This window comes from Solea senegalensis, unplaced genomic scaffold (genome assembly GCF_019176455.1).
Source record: "Solea senegalensis isolate Sse05_10M unplaced genomic scaffold, IFAPA_SoseM_1 scf7180000012646, whole genome shotgun sequence".
Classification (NCBI taxonomy): domain Eukaryota; kingdom Metazoa; phylum Chordata; class Actinopteri; order Pleuronectiformes; family Soleidae; genus Solea; species Solea senegalensis.
The window spans coordinates 378,772-397,410 of record NW_025320662.1 but is presented as its reverse complement, the minus strand read 5'-3'; the positions used below and the strand labels follow the sequence as shown (position 1 = coordinate 397,410).

At 40.5% G+C, this 18,639-nt stretch overlaps 1 protein-coding gene across 3 annotated transcripts in view; it reads left to right on the top strand.

Annotated features, from left to right (window-relative positions):
* Window positions 1-1,669: 1,669 nt before the first annotated feature.
* pbx1b (pre-B-cell leukemia homeobox 1b) overlaps window positions 1,670-18,639 on the top strand; it is a 66,761-nt gene continuing 49,791 nt past the window's right edge. For all 3 annotated transcript variants that reach the window (XM_044014904.1, XM_044014903.1, XM_044014905.1), the window contains exons 1-2: window positions 1,670-2,095; window positions 3,187-3,260. In XM_044014904.1, coding sequence (XP_043870839.1) covers window positions 1,908-2,095; window positions 3,187-3,260 — 262 coding nt within the window. In that variant the 5' untranslated portion in view covers window positions 1,670-1,907. The remainder of the gene's footprint in view (window positions 2,096-3,186; window positions 3,261-18,639) is intronic.

Here is an 18,639-nt window from a genome sequence, read left to right as displayed (position 1 = left end):
GCGTGAATGTGATTTTATGAGGCCACACATGGACACAAGACTGACTTTAGACCAGGGGTGTCAAACATACGGCCCGGGGGCCAGACCCGGCCCGCCAGAGGGTCCAATCCGGCCCACAGGATGAATTTGTTAAAATTTTACACTACGATTACAATCTAAACGTAATGTCAAATACAATATTTTTCTCTTCCAGATACCTGTGACTAAATGTTTGTGTCATTTTAGATCCAGTTTGATGTGTAAATAGTACATTTAGGCACGATATTGTTGAAATTGCACTTATATTTCTCAAGAAATGTCATGTTTGGTAAAAATATCCTTCATTAAATGTAAAACAAAGGAGAAAGAAAGCAAGGAGTTCTTGTTGTTCATAGGTTATTATGCTATTATTTTACTATTTTTACTGGTCCGGCCCACTTGAGATAAAATTGTGCTGTATGTGGCCCCTGAACAAAAATGAGTTTGACACCCCTGCTTTAGACATTTAACACGAGAATCACTTCATCACATAAATGCCAGCTTAAGTGTACGATGTTTTCAAAATGTGTTCAATACCTTTTTTCTTGTCATTAGGCAACATTTGAGTCACTGTGCAAACTCTTCACTCTCCCACACCAAAGTCCATAGAGAAAATCAGTGATTTTAGCTCACAGGGGCACAGGAGCTGCTGGTCCTCTGCTGCCTCGTGTGGTCACTTTGTGTCACTGAGGTTAAAGTGAACAAAATATTTACTTAGTGATGGAGGCAGCTCAACAACTCCTGTGTGCTGTGATGTTAAAATCACTGATTTTCTCTGTGGACTTTGGTGTGGGAGAGTGAGTGATTTACAAACTTCAGGTTGTCTGACAGTGAGATAAAGACGTGAACATGTGACGTAGAGAGACAATGAAACGCACAAATAGGTCGTATGCAGGAATTGCGACCTACGTCTACGTTTTCAAAACCAGCGCCCAAAACGACCCATAGTTAGGTTTCAGTTGGAGGACAGGTTGGACGTAGATGTTGTAGACTTAAGCATGGCAGGTGGTGTTGACCCCACTCAACCCTGCTCTGCTGCTGTATGCACACAAATGCTCCCTCGGTGCGTTTGGCTCCTGTTTTCACACAGTAACCAAACTCACATACGACAGCTTTGTGTTGGTCCTGATGATGGTGTTCTGTAAATCATGGAGCTGAAGTGGTTTCCTGTTGGATTTGGAGGGAGATGCTTGACTCTGGCTGAGGTCAGAGGTCAGTCTCTGTCCATCACAGCTGTGGATCCTGTGGATCCTGCCCCATGGTGGATTTCATGAGAGGCACCTCAAGGTGGAGCTAAACGGTCTTATATTCCCAATCATGTCTGTGGGCGGAGTCTGAGGCTCGTGCTCTGCTGCTGGGCTCTGTCTCTACTGTACATGACAAAAGCAAGAGAGGAGGGGAGGGAGGGAGGGAGAGAGAGAGTGAGTGAGTGGGTGAAATAAATCCACACTTCTCTTCCTTCACTCACTCACTTGTCTGTGTTTTTCTCTGTAAAGTGACATCAGGAGGAGCTTTCTCTGCTTTTACGCACAGACACACGTCTGTGTTCCAGTGAAGCTTCAGCTGCAGCTTCAGATCACATTTCACATTCAGCTCCGAGCAGCTGAGAGACAGAGAGAGAGACACACACACACAGAGAGAGAGACACACACAGAGCGAGAGACAGAGAGAGAGAGAGAGAGAGCAGGAGGATCGCGGTCTCCGCGCGCTCGGCGCGACAAGAATCACTGAGGATCCAGCGAGTGCGCAGCGCAAATATCAACCAACTGGGATTTTTAACATTTTTATCATCAACGTTTTTCCTCCTCCTGCTTTTTTTTTCTTCATTTTTATGAATTTGTGCAGGATTTCAGCGGCTCACGGGTTCAGATAAGAAGCAGCAGCAGAAGATGGACGAGCAGCCGAGGCTGATGCACTCTCACACCGGGGTGGGGATGACAGGACACCCCGGTCTGCCGCAGCACATGCAGGAAGGCACCGGAGCCGCGGACGGTGACGGCAGGAAACAGGACATCGGAGACATTTTACAGCAAATCATGACCATCACTGACCAGAGTCTGGACGAAGCGCAGGCCAGGTACAGAGAGAGGAAACCCCGCAAAACTCATCCAGCTCTGCCGCGGTCACAGGCTCCAGAGCCGCCGCTGTCAGAGGCTCCAGAGCCGCTGTCAGAGGCTCCAGAGCCGCCGCTGCTGAATAACTATATTTATACATCAATAATATTTTAGATATAAAACATTTCCATGGAATTTGTTGTTTAATGTGAGGATTATTGTTTGAAATCGTTTGTAAATAAGTCAACAAACAAACAAACTTATTAAAAACACTTTTCATAAAGTCAACAAATGTGACCTGTAGCTGTTATATCTGACTTTATTTTCTTCATATATATATATGTGTGTGTATTCTTATTCATCATTTTGAATTTAATTACATTTAAAAAGTGAAGAAAAAAATTCAACATTAAAATGACTTTTATTTGATAATCAATAAAATCAGTCATTTTTAAGATCAGACAAAAACTAAACCTTCTGCTTAATATTTCATATTTACACAAATGTTAACTACATTTTTCACATCAAATAAAACAATTAATATAAAAATAAATATTTATATTTATTTATACAACTTTCAAAACATGGTAACAACGTTCACAGGAAGCCATCAGGGGATATAAATAGACAAATGTATAGATTTATATAAAGGTTATATTAAATCATCAGGACATAACAGCCTGCATCTGACCTCGCTGTATAATGACAATAAAGACGCTTTCCTTTCCTTTTCCTTCTGAAAACACATGTAGGTGAACAATAATGATGTTATTGACATTGAATGATTTGGATGAAAAACTGACTTTAATCAACAAAACCAAAGAAATGTGATGGTTTTTAAACTAAACTCTGAGTCTGAATTTTCTTCTAAAATAAAAGAAGATAGAATTTCAGATTTGAATGAAACTGACGTTTCAACTGTTGATCACAGAAAAATGACATTGAATTCAGACTTCATTTGTTTTTACAGACTCAGAGTTCAGTCCAATAAAAACCACACGAGACACGACGAAGAAATCTCAAATATTGTTTATTATGGGCTGTTTTATACACACACACACACACACACATATGTATATTTATATCCTCATGAAGTCACTTATATGTTTTTCAGGAAACACGCGCTGAACTGTCACAGAATGAAACCTGCGCTTTTCAACGTGCTGTGTGAAATCAAAGAGAAGACGGGTAAGAGACACACACACGCGCACGCGCACGCACACACACACACACACACACACACACGCACGGATTTTGTATTAAACATGTGTCTGACCAGAGTCCATGAACACATCAGTGTTTTTGTTGAATAATGGAATGTGTGTGTGTGTGTGTGTGTGTGTGTGTGTCATAAACACTGACCTTGTCAGGACCAGTAGTCCTCATCCTCATGGTAGACCAGAACCTGGTCCTAATGAGGCAGGAACTGGTTAAGATTAGGACAAAGATTTGAATTGTGGTTATTGGTTAAGGTTAGTGATAGTGACAGTCATCGACTGTGTGTGTGTGTGTGTGTGTGTGTGTGTATTCTACCTCCGACTCTCGTGAACAATCATCATGTTTTTTCCTTGATGTCTTTTTGGGAAAAAAATGGAGTTTCGAGCAAAATCATGGCTTTCACTGTAAGAATAATCCAACATACAGTCACAGTGATTTATTTTGAGCTGCCACCAGGGGGAGCTGCATCTCTCCAGTCAGATTCTTGTTTTACAACAATTGCATTTATTTATTTTGTAACATGTCTTGGGAACAGAAGTTTAACATGTTTGGTCCTTTAGTTTTTTTTGTGAGAAAAGCTTAAAATTTCCACTTCCCGTGTGTCTCACACTCACTCATTGGTGCAAATCTGAAAGCAGTGCATTGTGGGATGATGATCATCTCCTCTGAACTTGTTCTTGCTCATTCTTGACCTTTCACGACTTGATGCAGTTTGTGTTTCTCGTGTGTGTTTGACTCCGCCTCCTTCGCCTGCTGCTTTCATTCAGGTTTTTATTAAAGTTCACCTCCTCCTCTTCCTCCTCTTCCTCCTCTGAACCTCGACAGTTTAGCGGAGTCGTCCACGTTCTTCTGTGTGTGTGTGTGTGTGTGTGTGTGTGCGTGAGTTCATCCAGAGTTCGTGTCTGCTCAGAGGACAGTCCGTCTTCCTGTCCGTCCTCCTCTTCTGTCTCTGCTGTAAAACCTGAAAACTTCACACAACGAAAGAACTCCTGCTGCTTTTAAACTTCTTTACACTGATTTGACTTTGTGTTTCCTCTTGTGGAGACAAAAACATTCACACGTTCACATCGTTGACAGAAAACGCTTATTTGTACTGAATATAAATACGTTTCTCTTAATAATGACAGCGTCTGTGTGTCTAATCTAAGACATGTGAGATTATTACAGAATCAGCAGATGTGTTACTGAGTCAGAGTAAAACACATTCATTAGACTGAAGTAAAGTCAAATCTAACGAGTGACACCTGAGCAACTTTCTTCATTTGTCACCAGTTTTTTTCAGTTTTTAACAGTGCAAAATTTGATTTTTAAGAATAACATTCTAAACTCCTGTTTTTAAGACGCAGCACGGTCTGAAAGTTTCTGCAGATTTACGTTTTCCTGACAAATCAAATCTGTTCAAAGGTAAATATGGTCAGTGTTAGTTTCACGGTTGTGCACTGTAAAAACACAAAGCAGCCAAATGTTCTTACACTGATATATATTTCAAACATGTTTGTAAATCACATGTTCACGCTGTGATTTGTCTTAAAACAAAGGACAAAAGTGATGACAATGTAAGAAATGTCTTCATTCTCACTTTTATACGGCAGAAAAGTCTAGTTTTTTTCAGGGGGAAATTTTTATATCATGAAAAAAAACCAGTGTCATGAATTTTTCATTTTTCCACAACAACAAAAACTGATGTGAATTATTTTCATCCTGGTCCAGTCTTTCTGTCTCAGACTGTGTGTGTGTGTGTGTGTGTGTGCTGACAGCACCTGCAGGACACACACACGCACACACGCACACAGAGGCTGTCAGTGTTGATCTACAGGGTGAACTTGTGACCTGTTCTCTGTGTATTTTTACTGGGATGAAAATGAAGAATGTGTCCAACAGAGAGACGATAAACAAACTCGCAAAACCCGCCGGAAAAAGAAGGAAAGAAAGAAGTGATTTAAAATCCTTCTTTTACGCACCAACTTTCTCAGTGTTAGAGCAAATTCTCTCTGGATTTGTGTTAAAATCAACACTTATAGTTTTAAATTAAGACGGAAAGATTAAATAAACTCAGATATTGTTTTAAAATGAACTCAAAAGAGTTACATTTAACACAAATCCAGAGTTTATTTGGTTCTTATTGAAATTAGTATTATCTTAACACTGTAAAAATTTACTGCATATTTTTTTTCTTTCATTTTCTGTTTATAGACAAATTCTTTCCAGGAATATTTGAATATTTGTTAAAAAATACCATATATATATATATACACATACATATGTATATATATATATATACATATATATATATATATATATATATATATATATATATATATATATATATATATATATATATATATATATATATACAAATACGAGAGTAAATGCCAATCATTTGTTTGATGTGCTTTTAACATGATGTGATTTAGAAAAACAACAGTTTAACAAAAACTCCATTAAAATGACACAAACTCAAACGGTGCTTGAGTGTGAAGTTGGTGTCATGTTGGCTCATCTACATGATGATGTGACTCTTCCTCAAACTCGTGGCTCGAGGTCCATATGTGGCCCACCATCATTTTTAGTCATATATTAATTTTGTATCAAGAAAATTTCAACGCTTTTATTTTGAAATTCTGTGAAACTCTGGCTTCTGAATAGTTGCTTTTATTTTACAAATGTTGATGCGATGCTTCTGCATGTGTGAGTGAATGAGTGTGAATGGGTGAATGGCAAAAAATGTTATCGGTGAGAGGGTGAACAGAGTGATGAGTCAGTGCTGAGTCACCTTCTGTCATCAGATCTGGTTCTGGTCCTGGTTCTGGTTCAGATATTTTCACAGAAGTCACATGACGTTGTCACGTTAATAAATGAATGTGTGAAACGTGAAACTACACAAATAGCAGCCGCGAGCAAAACGTCTGCTTTTGTTTGAGTTTATGAGAGAATGAAAAATAAATCCTGTCGTCAGAGAATGAGACCTTTTATTTTGACACAAGCAGATTTATGACGAGTGTTTACTGAGGTCACACACGCTCGCTCTCCAAATCACTGTGTCAAGCATTTGCTTATCTGAAGAGGCCTTTTCATCAATCATATCCACTGTTGCTGCTGCTGCTCTTACTGTTAGTGTTACTGCTGCTGCTGAAGCTGCTGCGTCGTCCATTTCTCACAGCCAAAATATTCTTACATTTATTTAAATTAAGTTTAAACAGATGTTGTGTTTCCATCCTCTGTCAGAACACAACCTGCTAGAGTCGTACAATATTAACAATATAATAAACGATATTAGCCGATAGATAGTTTATTTTACTGGACAAATTCACTTATTAAATTTACCAGAGTCATTGAACGCATCTCGTAGCTCCTTCCTGTGATAAAGTGAAGCTGCTGCTGAAGCTGAGAATCAGAGCAACAATAAACAAACACAATCCTGTCACTTTTACCTTTAACTGTTTACGCTGTAAAAACAACTCCATTATAAATACAACAAATCTAAAAGTCATGCTGCTGTTAAGTTGTTGTTTTTTTACCCTTTGTTGCTTTTTTAGAGACAAAAACGTTCACATGTTAAATTTACACTGTAAAAAACAGCTCTATTTCTAGAAATAAGGCAGATATTTAAACTTTAAAAAATAATCTGCCAATGACAAACAATGAAAATGTGTACATTTAGTCACTTTCAGAATGTGTTCTTAAAATGATGGAAAACCAGAAAAACTCTTCATCATCATCATCATCATCATCAACAGACGAGGAGGAGGCGGAGTTTAATTATAAAACGTTTACATTTAAAATCACTTGATTTCAGTGTTTTTGCTGCAGAATCTTCATCAGTGACAGAAACATGTGCTCACATTAATTATCACTCGCTCTAATTGATACATGTTAATCATATTAATGAGCTTAATTATAAAAAATCAGCCACTTTAATTAACACTGACATCCTCTTCATCATCATCTTCATCACACGCGTGTGACAGAAAATGATCCTTTTTCTTCTTTAACCCTCAGTTTTTCTCACATTCTTTTATATTGTTATACTTTTTCTCTAAAAGATCGTGACTTTTCTGTGGTTTTGAGTCCAAATCTTCGTCCTTCCTCGTACTATACAACAATTTCTACACCAGGTTAAACATTATTGATATTTGAATGAACAAATGAAGTAACGATGTAAAAATAAACTTCCCACACATCAGTCATGTCACTTTAATGTGTTACAAATGGAATGAAGCGTGTAAAGGTGTTATGTTGTTAAATTGAACATACAACAGCACATTTGAATGTTGGTTGCCATAACAACCCCCCAGGACTTCACTTTCCATAATGTAGTGTTTGGAATTTCATTTCCTCCCCGTTTATCCCCTGATGTTACTGATGTTTTTGCTGCTGATTTTATTATTACTGCTGCTGCTGATCGTGTTTCTGCTGCTGCTGATTGTGTTTCTCCTGCTGCTGATTGTGTTTCTCCTGCTGCTGCTGATTGTGTTTCTGCTGCTGCTGATGATTGTGTTTCTGCTGCTGCTGATTGTGTTTCTGCTGCTGCTGATTGTGTTTCTGCTGCTGCTGATTGTGTTTCTGCTACTGCTGATTGTGTTTCTGCTCCTTCCTCCTTCCTCCACCACACTGCAAACATATATTTTGACAAAGTAAAATCTGAAAATTTGAAAATGAAAATAATCTTGTTAAGAGGTTTTACACTGTAAAAAAAAATGTGTGTATTAAGTTTATTACGTTCTGAAGTAAAAAATCACTCACACAGAAATTCTCAGGTATAAATTCTTAAATGTCGTCATTTAAGAACACTTTTGTGATGTTACGACCAGGGTTTCACTATTTTAACAATAATTACAGCCTCAAAGTGTTATATTTTTCAGTTGGTTTTTTTTGGCCTAAAAAGAAAAATAACCTTGTCAAACAAGTTTTACACTAGAAAAATGATCTAATTTTAGGGAAAATCAATGTCTTAAACTGAAACAATGGTTTGTGTTTGACAAAGATGAAAGAAAGGGGTAAGAATATTTGTCTTATTTCTATTAAGACTATTTTTACAGTGTTGGATGTTCAGTCATGGGTTTCAGAGAGCTCTCTCTCTCTCTCTCTCTCTCTTTCTCTCTCTCTCTCTCTCTCTCTTTCTCCACGTAGTGGAAATGACACAAATTAATATCCACTACTTAAACCAGACCAAGATTAATGGTTCTCTTTCGCTGCAGTTTAGTCTCTCTGTCAGTTTCCTGGTGCTCGTTGGACAAAATCAACACTAATCAACATTTATTCCACTTTTGCCCTGAGCTCTCAGGAGTCTGCTGCCAGCACACACACACACACACACACACACACACCATCCTCCTCCCTCCCCTCACGCCTCTCTTCACCTCCTCATCCAGCTCGCCCATACATCACCGCCCTCACAGAGAGAGAGAGAGAGAGCGCCCCCTCCTTTCAGGACACATTACAGTCATCATAGATTTTCTCTTTTCATTTGCATCCGATATTTAACTCAGCAAAGCAGTTACTGTCACTTTACTGTGTGTGTGTGTGTGTGTGTGTGTGAGTGTGTCCTCAGGGCCGGCCCTAGTCTTCATATAAACAATATTTACATCAGAGGTGTCAAAGCTGAGACCCACAGGCCACATGTGGCCCCCTCAGTCAAATGAATATGGCCCGCTCTTTTTAATTTCTGACTCTTTTAGTTTAGCGTTGTGATCTGTTTGTCATATCAAACCAACACTTAGTTTGAAATTCTGTGAAATATCAGGACTATTGTTATTGTTGTGATCTCATGATGGAATATTGTGACATGAACCTCGGGCTGGGAAGTTTATGTAAGTGTCTATAACCTGATGTATGAACATATACGTGGATATAAAGCTGCACACAGGAGGTTCCTCTGGACTCATGAAGAGTTTTAAGGTATAAACGTGCACAAAAATCACTTTATGTTCCATTTAGTGCAAAAAGAATTGTGTAAATAAATCACGACTGAAGACAGTCAAATAGAAATCACTAAGACTGTATGTTTGCAAGCACCACTGATCGTTTCTTTAGAAATGTTTGTGCTTTTTAATCATTTTCACATGAAACCTGCTTTATTCCTTTAAATGAAGGATCATTTACGTGTTTTACAAACGATGACATCGACGATAAATACGCTCAAATTCACACACACACGCTTGCACACACGCACACACACACATGCACACCATGACTGTGTTGTGTTTTTTTTAAATCTGTGTTTCCAGTCAGTTCAGTAATCTTATATCTGCTCTCACGTCGCCACTACTTTATGAGAAACAGGATCTGTGCATTCAGTGTGTGTGTGTGTGTGTGTGTGTGTGTGTGTGCATTTATACAACACTTCATTTTCTGGAAGGTAGTATTTTAGATTGGCCCCCTGCTGGGAAACTGAACTCCGCTGTCTCACTGAGTTATGAGCGTCTTCTGACCAAATGTACGATTTCTCCTAAAATAACACCAGAGGATCCGGAGGATTTTCTTCTTCTTCTTTCACTGACTACACACACACACACACGTCTTCTTATTCTGCTGCTGCTGCTGCTGCTGCTGCTGATGATGATGATGATGATGATGGGCTGAACAAATGTGGTGATTTTCTGTCTCAAATTAAACTGATTCTGACTCTCAGGCAAACTTATTGGGTAAAAACATCAGATCAAACTGTGAAGGTTAAATAAAGTTTACAGCATTCAAATAAAAGAACATTCAGCTGAAGTAGCCATTTCACAACATGGTCATATTTTTATTTTGTTGAGTTACTAAGAAGAAGATTCTCTCAGATTCTTGTCTCAGATTCTGGAGGAATCTAGTCTCAGATTTAGATTGTGCATTCCACATGTACAGAGATCATCGTTTTCCAGTTAGCTGAAGGAAGTTTCAGCTGGACTTCCTGTTTCAGCTAATATTTCACGATAGTTCTGGAATGACAATGAAAACAAAAGTTAACATAAAATCATTTATTTTTGTTTTAGTTAAATTTTCAAGCAAAAGCCCAAGTCAGTCGCTCTTATTTTGAAAGTCAGGGTTAAAGGAAGTGGTCCGGTCAGCACTCTTCTTCTTCTTTGTTGTATTTCTGTGGCAGTGTTACAGCGCCACACACAGGCCTGGCGGATGTACTTCTGGAAGTAACTCGAGGTTGGACTTCCTGTTTTTGTGTGGCACTTCCTGTATCATGTATCTGTGAATGGAGTGAGTTAAAAAAGTGGGTAAATATGAATCTATAAAATTAATATTGTATATTATACTTAAACGTTTATTCTTCATTAATACTTGCTCATAATTCATCACTGGTAACATGTTGATACTTTTTGACATCATAGATGGAACAATCATGAATATAAGTCATAGTTTTAGGAAAATCATCTGTTTGTGTTTCGTCAGATTTTATCAATTCGTCCAGATATTGTTTTACTCACATGTCCTATTTAGGGAGCTGGATTTGCTGGATCTATTCCCAGCATGCATTGGGTGAGAGCCAGGGAAACACCCTGAAACAGTCCATCACAGCAGCTCAGCTTTTAACATCCACTAAACTGAGCAGGAATCTTATCTCTGATTCAGGAGGAATCTTGTCTTAGTTTCAGGAGGAATCTTGTCTATGATTCAGGAGGAATCTTGTCTTAGTTTCAGGAGGAATCTTGTCTATGATTCAGGAGGAATCTTGTCTTAGTTTCAGGAGGAATCTTGTCTGTTCAGGAGGAATCTTGGATTCAGGAGAATCTTGTCTTCAGGAGAATCTTCTGTGATTCAGGAGAATCTTGTCTGTGATTCAGGAGAATCTTGTCTTAGATTCAGGAGGAATCTTGTTTCTGATTCAGAGAATCTTGTCTTAGATTCAGGAGAAGGAGAATCTTCTTGTCTCTGATTCAGGAGAATCTTGTCTTAGATTCAGGAGGAATCTTGTTTCTGATTCAGGAGAATCTTGTCTTAGATTCTCTGAATCTTGTCTGTGATTCAGGAGAATCTTGTCTTAGATTCAGGAGAATCTTGTCTTAGATTCAGGTGGAATCTTGTCTCTGATTCAGGAGAATCTTGTCTTAGATTCAGGAGAATCTTGTTTCTGATTCAGGAGGAATCCTGAGTTCACGTGCTGCTTGATTCCCCTTCTGAAGATGAAATTGTGTAATTAGCTGATGCCTGGTCTCCGTCTGTGCCAGCACAGCAGCAGCAGAGTTGTCCATCTTGTGGGACATCACGGCCACAGGCATTGTTGTGGAACCGACTGGCCTCATTGAAGAGACACCCAGTGCTTTGTCAGCTCCGTGTCTCAGGTGCCAACCTGCACTTTCCCAAAATAAACTGTCACACTGTGGCAGGACAGAGAAATGTAGCGGGAGCATGTCGGGGCCCGGCGTCCCCCTCCTCTCCTGAGAGGAAACAAATGTTCCACAGCACAAATGCATTGTGGGTCTGGACGGCGTCCCGGCACCGACACCAGTGAACTCTGAGTGTGAGGGTCACAGTAGGGGGCGTCACAGCCACAACACGTAGTTTTCTGTCTTTGTTGGTGGTTTGAAGTGATTTTACGTGACTGTTAGATGTTGACAGCTCTTTGTTATTTGCAGACTTCCTCCTCCAGAAATAGCTCCTGCGTTTCTGTCGTTAGCTCCTCTTCCTGTTCTGTCAGTGAGTTCTTTTTTTCCCTCCTCTCTGTGGTGCAGCGTTTACACCACGAGAGGAAACGTCACATGCAGAGATTCTTTAGCGACCCGCGGAGCGTAACCAGCTCCAGGTTCTGGTCTGCTGGGATCTCACCGTGCTCCTCTGTGCTCCACAGCTGACATGACATTTTTATGACTAGTGAAGTGAGGTAAAAGGCGGTGGAGCCACGGCGGCTTGAAATGGAAGTTCACTTCAGTCTCTCACCTTCTGTAATGAGGAAACGACAGCTAATCACGCCGACGAGAGCCTGACAGAATCAACGAAATGAATCCATTCATACTTGTCCAGAGGTCAGAGGTCAAACCAGGAAGAGATGGTGTTCATGTTCAGGATCATGTTTCCAAATACAATTAGTAATATTTTCATAATCGATTAATGTCGACGATTATTTTCTCAATTCATTTATGCCATAATATCAAACCTGGAAATGTCTTGTTTTTGTCCACAAACCAAAAAGAGTTTAGTTTTAATGATTTATTTGTTTTATGGAGCAAAGAAACTAAAAGATTCACATTTAAGAAGCTGAAAATTCACAGAAACTAGAAAATATTCAAAATAATTTTCACACGTTTTATCATTAGTACAAATGGTCAATACACAGATGTTATATTTATATATAGTGACGTGAGAGTTTAAAATATAATGAATACAATAATATTGTGAATTGCAGTTATTTTGGTGACAATAACAATGAGAGAATCTGTGAACACTGACACAATTTTGGGATCATTTTTGCCACATTTTTAATGATAAAAGCTGCCAAGTCATGAAAAAATCTGGTTTCTTTCATGATCAGATTCATGAATTTAATATTTAGTTTGTAAAAAAAATACTATGTAATAGTTTATATATTAATATTATTATAAGTTTTTTTATATTTGTGACTTGGCCTGAGACAAAGTTGACGTCTGAAATGTTTCTAAGATCTTTTTGGTTTCGATCGTATTTGTCTGATAATAAATCACAGCAGTTTAAATCACTGCGTCACTCAGTCATCAGTGATAAAGACGATGGTGAAAATGAATCCTCGTGATAATCTAGTCTCGGAGCTTCTGTCTTTGTTGTCACTGCAGATAAATTCCCGCCGCCGCTGTAGAGAGATGCTGTTGATAAGTTAATATTCCGACAACAGCGACGAGATAAAGAGGTTTCAGGAGTTTTGGAGGAGAGAACAACCTTGATGAAACGCTCGTCTCACTGACACTGATTCTCACCATCCATCTTCATCTCCTGTGAAGGATGCAAATGGTGCCGGACTACGGAGCCGGAGTACCGGAGCTGGAGCCGGAGTACCGGAGTACCGGAGTACCGGAGCTGGAGCCGGAGTACCGGAGTACCGGAGCCAGAGTATGGAACCCATGAAGACTTCGCGTCCACCTTTATCTTCATGGTCGTCTTTTATTTCTCCTCGTGAGCTGGACAGTGACAGTAGCTGCGTGTACATGGACACAAATATCTTGTATAAAAGTACATATGTGACCAGGAAATGACCTCAAAGTACATGACATTTACTATACTTAAGTATCAAAAGTCTCTTCAATATATCGACTAATAAATCTACTTAACTTTTAAAAGTAAAAGTATTAAAAAAGTGTTGAGCCATGGTTGTGGGTTCAGTTCCTGGTTGCTGTCTCTCTATTTGTCTCGTCCCTGTTCATGTTAATGGTGAGACAAACGAGGAGGACATGTCCACCAACAGCGCCGCAGTTTACTTCTACTTCAGGGACAAAGAGCAGTGTTTACATGCAGGAGTAATCAGACTACCAATCACATGATCCTGGTATGTTAGTCTCACTGAGACAGTGAGGACGTAACCAGGTGTTTATTCTTGTATATGAAGCTGATAATCATCCAAACACGATACAAGACACCAAACGCTTTACATTAAATAACATTTGTGCTTTGGTTTATTTTTATTTTTCAATCTCGTCTCCTGGATGAACATTGGACTCAGTGGGAGGATGTGGCCTCCCTCCCTCTCTCTCCCTCCCTCTCTCTCTGTGTTGGATGCCCTGTGTAAAGATGGAGCTGTCAATCATTCGCAGTCTCTCCTCTGGTCCTGAAAGGCAGCATCCGTTTCTCGGCGAGACGCTGGAACAATGACTTTTTGTTGTGTGGCATGTCGCGTCCACACATGTGGACGCTGTGTGTGTCCTTTAATCACATTCATGCTCTCAGACAGAATAAAGGCAAACGCTGTGATCTTTGCCACCGTCTGCTCGCTCTCATGGTTAAATGTGTTAAATGTGTTACCTGTGGATTTGGATAAGAATGAAACATCTGTCAAATCAAAGTCATCTGTGAGTGTGGAATCATATAAGTTGTCCCACAGTATTTACAGCATGGTGTCCCAGTGGTAACAGTCTGGGACTGTAAAATAAATCAGTGATCTAAGCAGCAAATGGTAAAAATAGTATTCAGAAAAATGTGTGAGTGTTTATCTGATGGTCCTGTATACTACAGTATATATACTGTACTGTACCATTTGCTATCATGAGACAAGACACAGAAGCACAGTGTAAATATTCTGCCGTGTTGCTGTAAAGTGAGTTAATGAGGTGTTTCCTCCTCTGTGATCAGACGTAGCCGGGGCTTCCTCTGCTCCTCACTAATGATGATGTGAGGCTCAGGTAACTGTCACACACACGTGATTAATTAAAGGGAAAACTAGGCCAATTTGTCATATTGTTTCTAACTGTGGTCAGAGAGCGCGGCGAGAGTCTGCCCACACACACACACACACTCATCAGCGTCTCATAAATGTGACCCAGTAACATTTCTGTGGCTTCAGGTTCGTCATAATGAACACATTCAGGACAGAAGAGGGCGCTGTACTCCAGTGTGGAGTCTTAGAGAAACATCGCGATAAAGCTGTCGTCACTAAGTGTGGAGAAGCTAGGCTACAAAACCAAAGCTAACAAAACAGATCCTGACATTTTTAACCCTAACAACATGAGGAGTTGGGGTTTTGTAACATTAGTTCATTTGATTTCTCTGTATCTGTAGTTGTTTTACAAGAAAAGTCCATATTTCTTCATTGAGGAATCTAATATTGAGTGAAAATTAGCCTTTAGCCATTGAAGCTAAAGTTTACCAGCTAGCAATAGCAGGCTAATCATTGACGAAACACTGGTAATAATTATTTCTGGATTTATGTAACTTTACAAAATATTGTCACACTTTCTTGCTCATGTATGAGAAGTATTTTTTGTTTTTTATAACATCTTGTGACACTTTTATCGCTGTAATCTGTTGGAAAAACACAACATTCCACCCTCCTAAAGCTGCACCCACAAAATAACGCAAATCGTCATTAGTGGAACTTCAGAATGTGGCCGTTTTCTCTGCCAGTTTTGTTAACTGGTTAACTCATGAACTATCATCACTGTTGCACATTCAGATCATGTGATAAAGTCACAGTTTGGTTAATCTCAGGTTAACTGTTGCTAGGAGATGTGCTACCTCCACCACCAGGACTCATGAAGTAGTGACTTTGTCCACTGGGACACATGTTGTCATGTTGGAATAGAAAAGGACCTTCCTTTAAACTGTTGACAGAAATATGGAAGCATAGACTTGTCCAAAATGTCTCTGAAGTGCTGAGACTGTCCTTCACTGGAGATCAGAAGCCGAGAGACCAAAGCCCGACTTAAACACCTGAATCTAATACTTCACAGGTGTGGACAGATCCTAGTGTATGTGGGGAGATGAGAGTAGATTAGTGATCTTCTGTGTCTGTGTTTGGTGATGCTGTGGTCTGGCCCTCGTCAGTGTCCCCTGTCATATCAAAGCCGGGGCCACGTCCCCACGAGAGACAGGTGTCAGAAAACCCACCAACGCTCGTCCCGCGCTCGTCCCGCGCTCGTCCACGCAGACGCCTGCTGGAAACTATTGAAATCTGAGTGACGCGGCTAAAACAAGGAGGTCATTTCTGCAGCTCCTTCTCAGAGAGAGGGAGAGCGCTGGTGTCACATCGAGCCGAGGAGACTGCGTCCTGACTGACTGACTGACTGACGGACTGACTGACTGACTGACAGCTTCATTGTGTCCTTGGAGGAGCAGCAGATGAAAGGCTCTCATGAAGAGGCCTCACAAACACAGACCGTCCTCAGTCGAAGCTCGACATGAATCACTCGTTCCTTTGTGTGCTTTGTTGTTTCGTTGTATAGACTCCACATCTTTCCGCTGACAACACTCTTTCCTTTTCTCTCTAATTGTATAAAAGCGGTGGTGAAGGCGTCTGACTCATTATATTGTGGCTGTAAAGTGAAGCTGCAGCCTGCAGGACCGCGTTAGCGTCCAGATGCCGTCATGTTTGCTGCACTTGCTTCTGTTGCCACTGGCTTTTATTTTATGTTGGTGGTGAAAGTCACACAGACTGAGAAGACTTTATCACTTTGTTGTTATTGAGAATTAGCATGGTTTAACAAAGTGACTCGCAGTGCAGTGGTTTAAAGCTGCTAATGTGTTTAGTCAGCGTTCTCTCCCGGGTCAAATAACATGGATTTCTATTGACTTTAGTGGGAACAAAAGAACGAATGAACGCACGCATTTTTGCTTCATCTGCTTCATTTTTGGCAAAACGACAGCTTTCACTTCCACTGGTGGTCAGGGCGGCCATCTTGACTCTCACGCCCTGAGAAGTGAAAGCTGTTGTTTTTAGTTTTTACTCAATTCAGTATGTTTTTGTGTCTGAAATGCCCTGGAGTGGACACATGATTAGCTCGCTAATGACCAAACCTGTCAGTCTCTGCGGACGCGTTTTTACCATGTTTTAAGTCTTCTGTGACCATCCTGTCATCGCCGACAGGATTTGTCTAGAGATATAATAGAGATATGTAGAAAATTCAAAAACTAGCGGAGAAATAGAGCTTTGTGCCCATATACTTGTCATTATGGTAGAACCCCTGGACTTCTGTCCTGTCACAGATGAGATTCACGAGAGGGTGTCTCATGAGTGGGTTCGATGTCTACAATTCACCATAATGGGTGAGATTAGCTTGCTAGTTAGCAAAAACCAAACAATAAATGAACGTCTGAAACACCTCGTTATAGAAGAGTTAGCTGGGTAGTTAGCAAACCTAGCTGTGACGCTAACATTAACCACTTCATCACAGAACATGTGAAGCTCTGTCAGCATTCCTATTCCCGACTTAGACTTCCGAGGACCGCCGTTGGAACGACGTTTAGCACATTTGTGCGTCAGTCGCTAACGTGTCAGTGTCTGACATTTCTATTCAGAGAAATGAAACCACTGTAGCGTCTTTTCTTTGTCTTTTGTCTTCACACTGTAGACGTAACGTCCCTCTCTCTTCTGCCCGTGTTATTTTCAGAGTCATTTGAATTGATCCATGCTGAGGCCAGACAAAGATTGCTGTATATTTAATGTCTTTCAGCAGCCACATTAAGAGTGCAGTTTGTATGGAGGAGGAGGAGGAGGAGAGGAGGAGGAGGAGGGGGTGCTGTGACATTAATAATTTAATTGCAGTCATGTATCTGAATGCTGCAGGAGAGCGCCAAGTGATGGATGTTTTTAATGATATGAAGAGTGAAGCTCAGAAAGATCAATGCCAGCACACACACACACACACACACACACACACTCTCTGTCTGTCAGTTTGTGAATCTCAGGCCTGCTGAGGACGACTGTTCTCCGGCTCTAATATTGTTGTGGACCAGGAGCCGTCTGCTCTGATCGTACAGGCTGAAGGTCTCCGGCCCAAACGTCTCTGTCCCCTCAGCCGACGCTGTCACCACTGACAGTCCTCATGTTTATTTCATTTTGCGTCCGGGCTGTCTCGTTTCCCTATCCTCCAATGTCATTAACGCTGCGAGCCAGGACCCTGCAGTGGCGCGGCTAATGAATTCCTCTGCGGCTCCTCACTCCCCACCTAGTTACCCCAGCTCAAGGTGTCAAATTAAAACAGCCGGGAAAGAGAGAGTGCGGCAGAGAGCAGCCTCCTGTATGAATGTGTGTATGTTTCATGTCCCCACTGTTGCATTATTTATTGCGTTTAGATAAGGCTGTTTGTTGTGTGTTGATTTTCTTGACCACGGAGGACAAATGACCAGAAGTGTCTTCTCACTCGTCCTGGAATAAAAGACGCTGCTGTAACCTTCAATCGGCATCCGTATCTTTTACTTGATGAAGAAAGTGTTGCTGGTTTTCTGTCTCAGAATCATTTTGGGAGTGAAACCATCATCATCAGCAGCAGCAGCAGCAGCAGCAGCATTGGTGGTGGTGGCAGCAGTGAGATTGCCTGGCTGACTGCTAATTGTGCTTATTTAGTTGTCATTGTGATTAGCGTAACGAGGCCAGACGTGTTATTGAGCTGTGAGGCTGCAGTGGAGGAGCAGTTTTCTTACATTCACCTCACATCCTCTGAGCCGTGAACAGGCTTTTCCACCACAGACTGAACAGGTCGCTGTTGTGAGGGTCCTGGGACACGCAAAGATGCCTTCTAATCACTTCTGTTTTGTTTTTTGTTTTTTTAATAATTTTCTCCCATTAAATATCTTTTTTCTAGTTTAATTTGCACACAGTGAGTTCGCTGAATCACTTTTCCTTTAAGTTCCTCAGCTTTTACTCAACAAAATGCATTTAAAGCATTTCATCTCACATCCAGGTGTCACTAAACCATAATACCAACAACAATAACAAGGATGTGTTGATAAGGAGGTGATA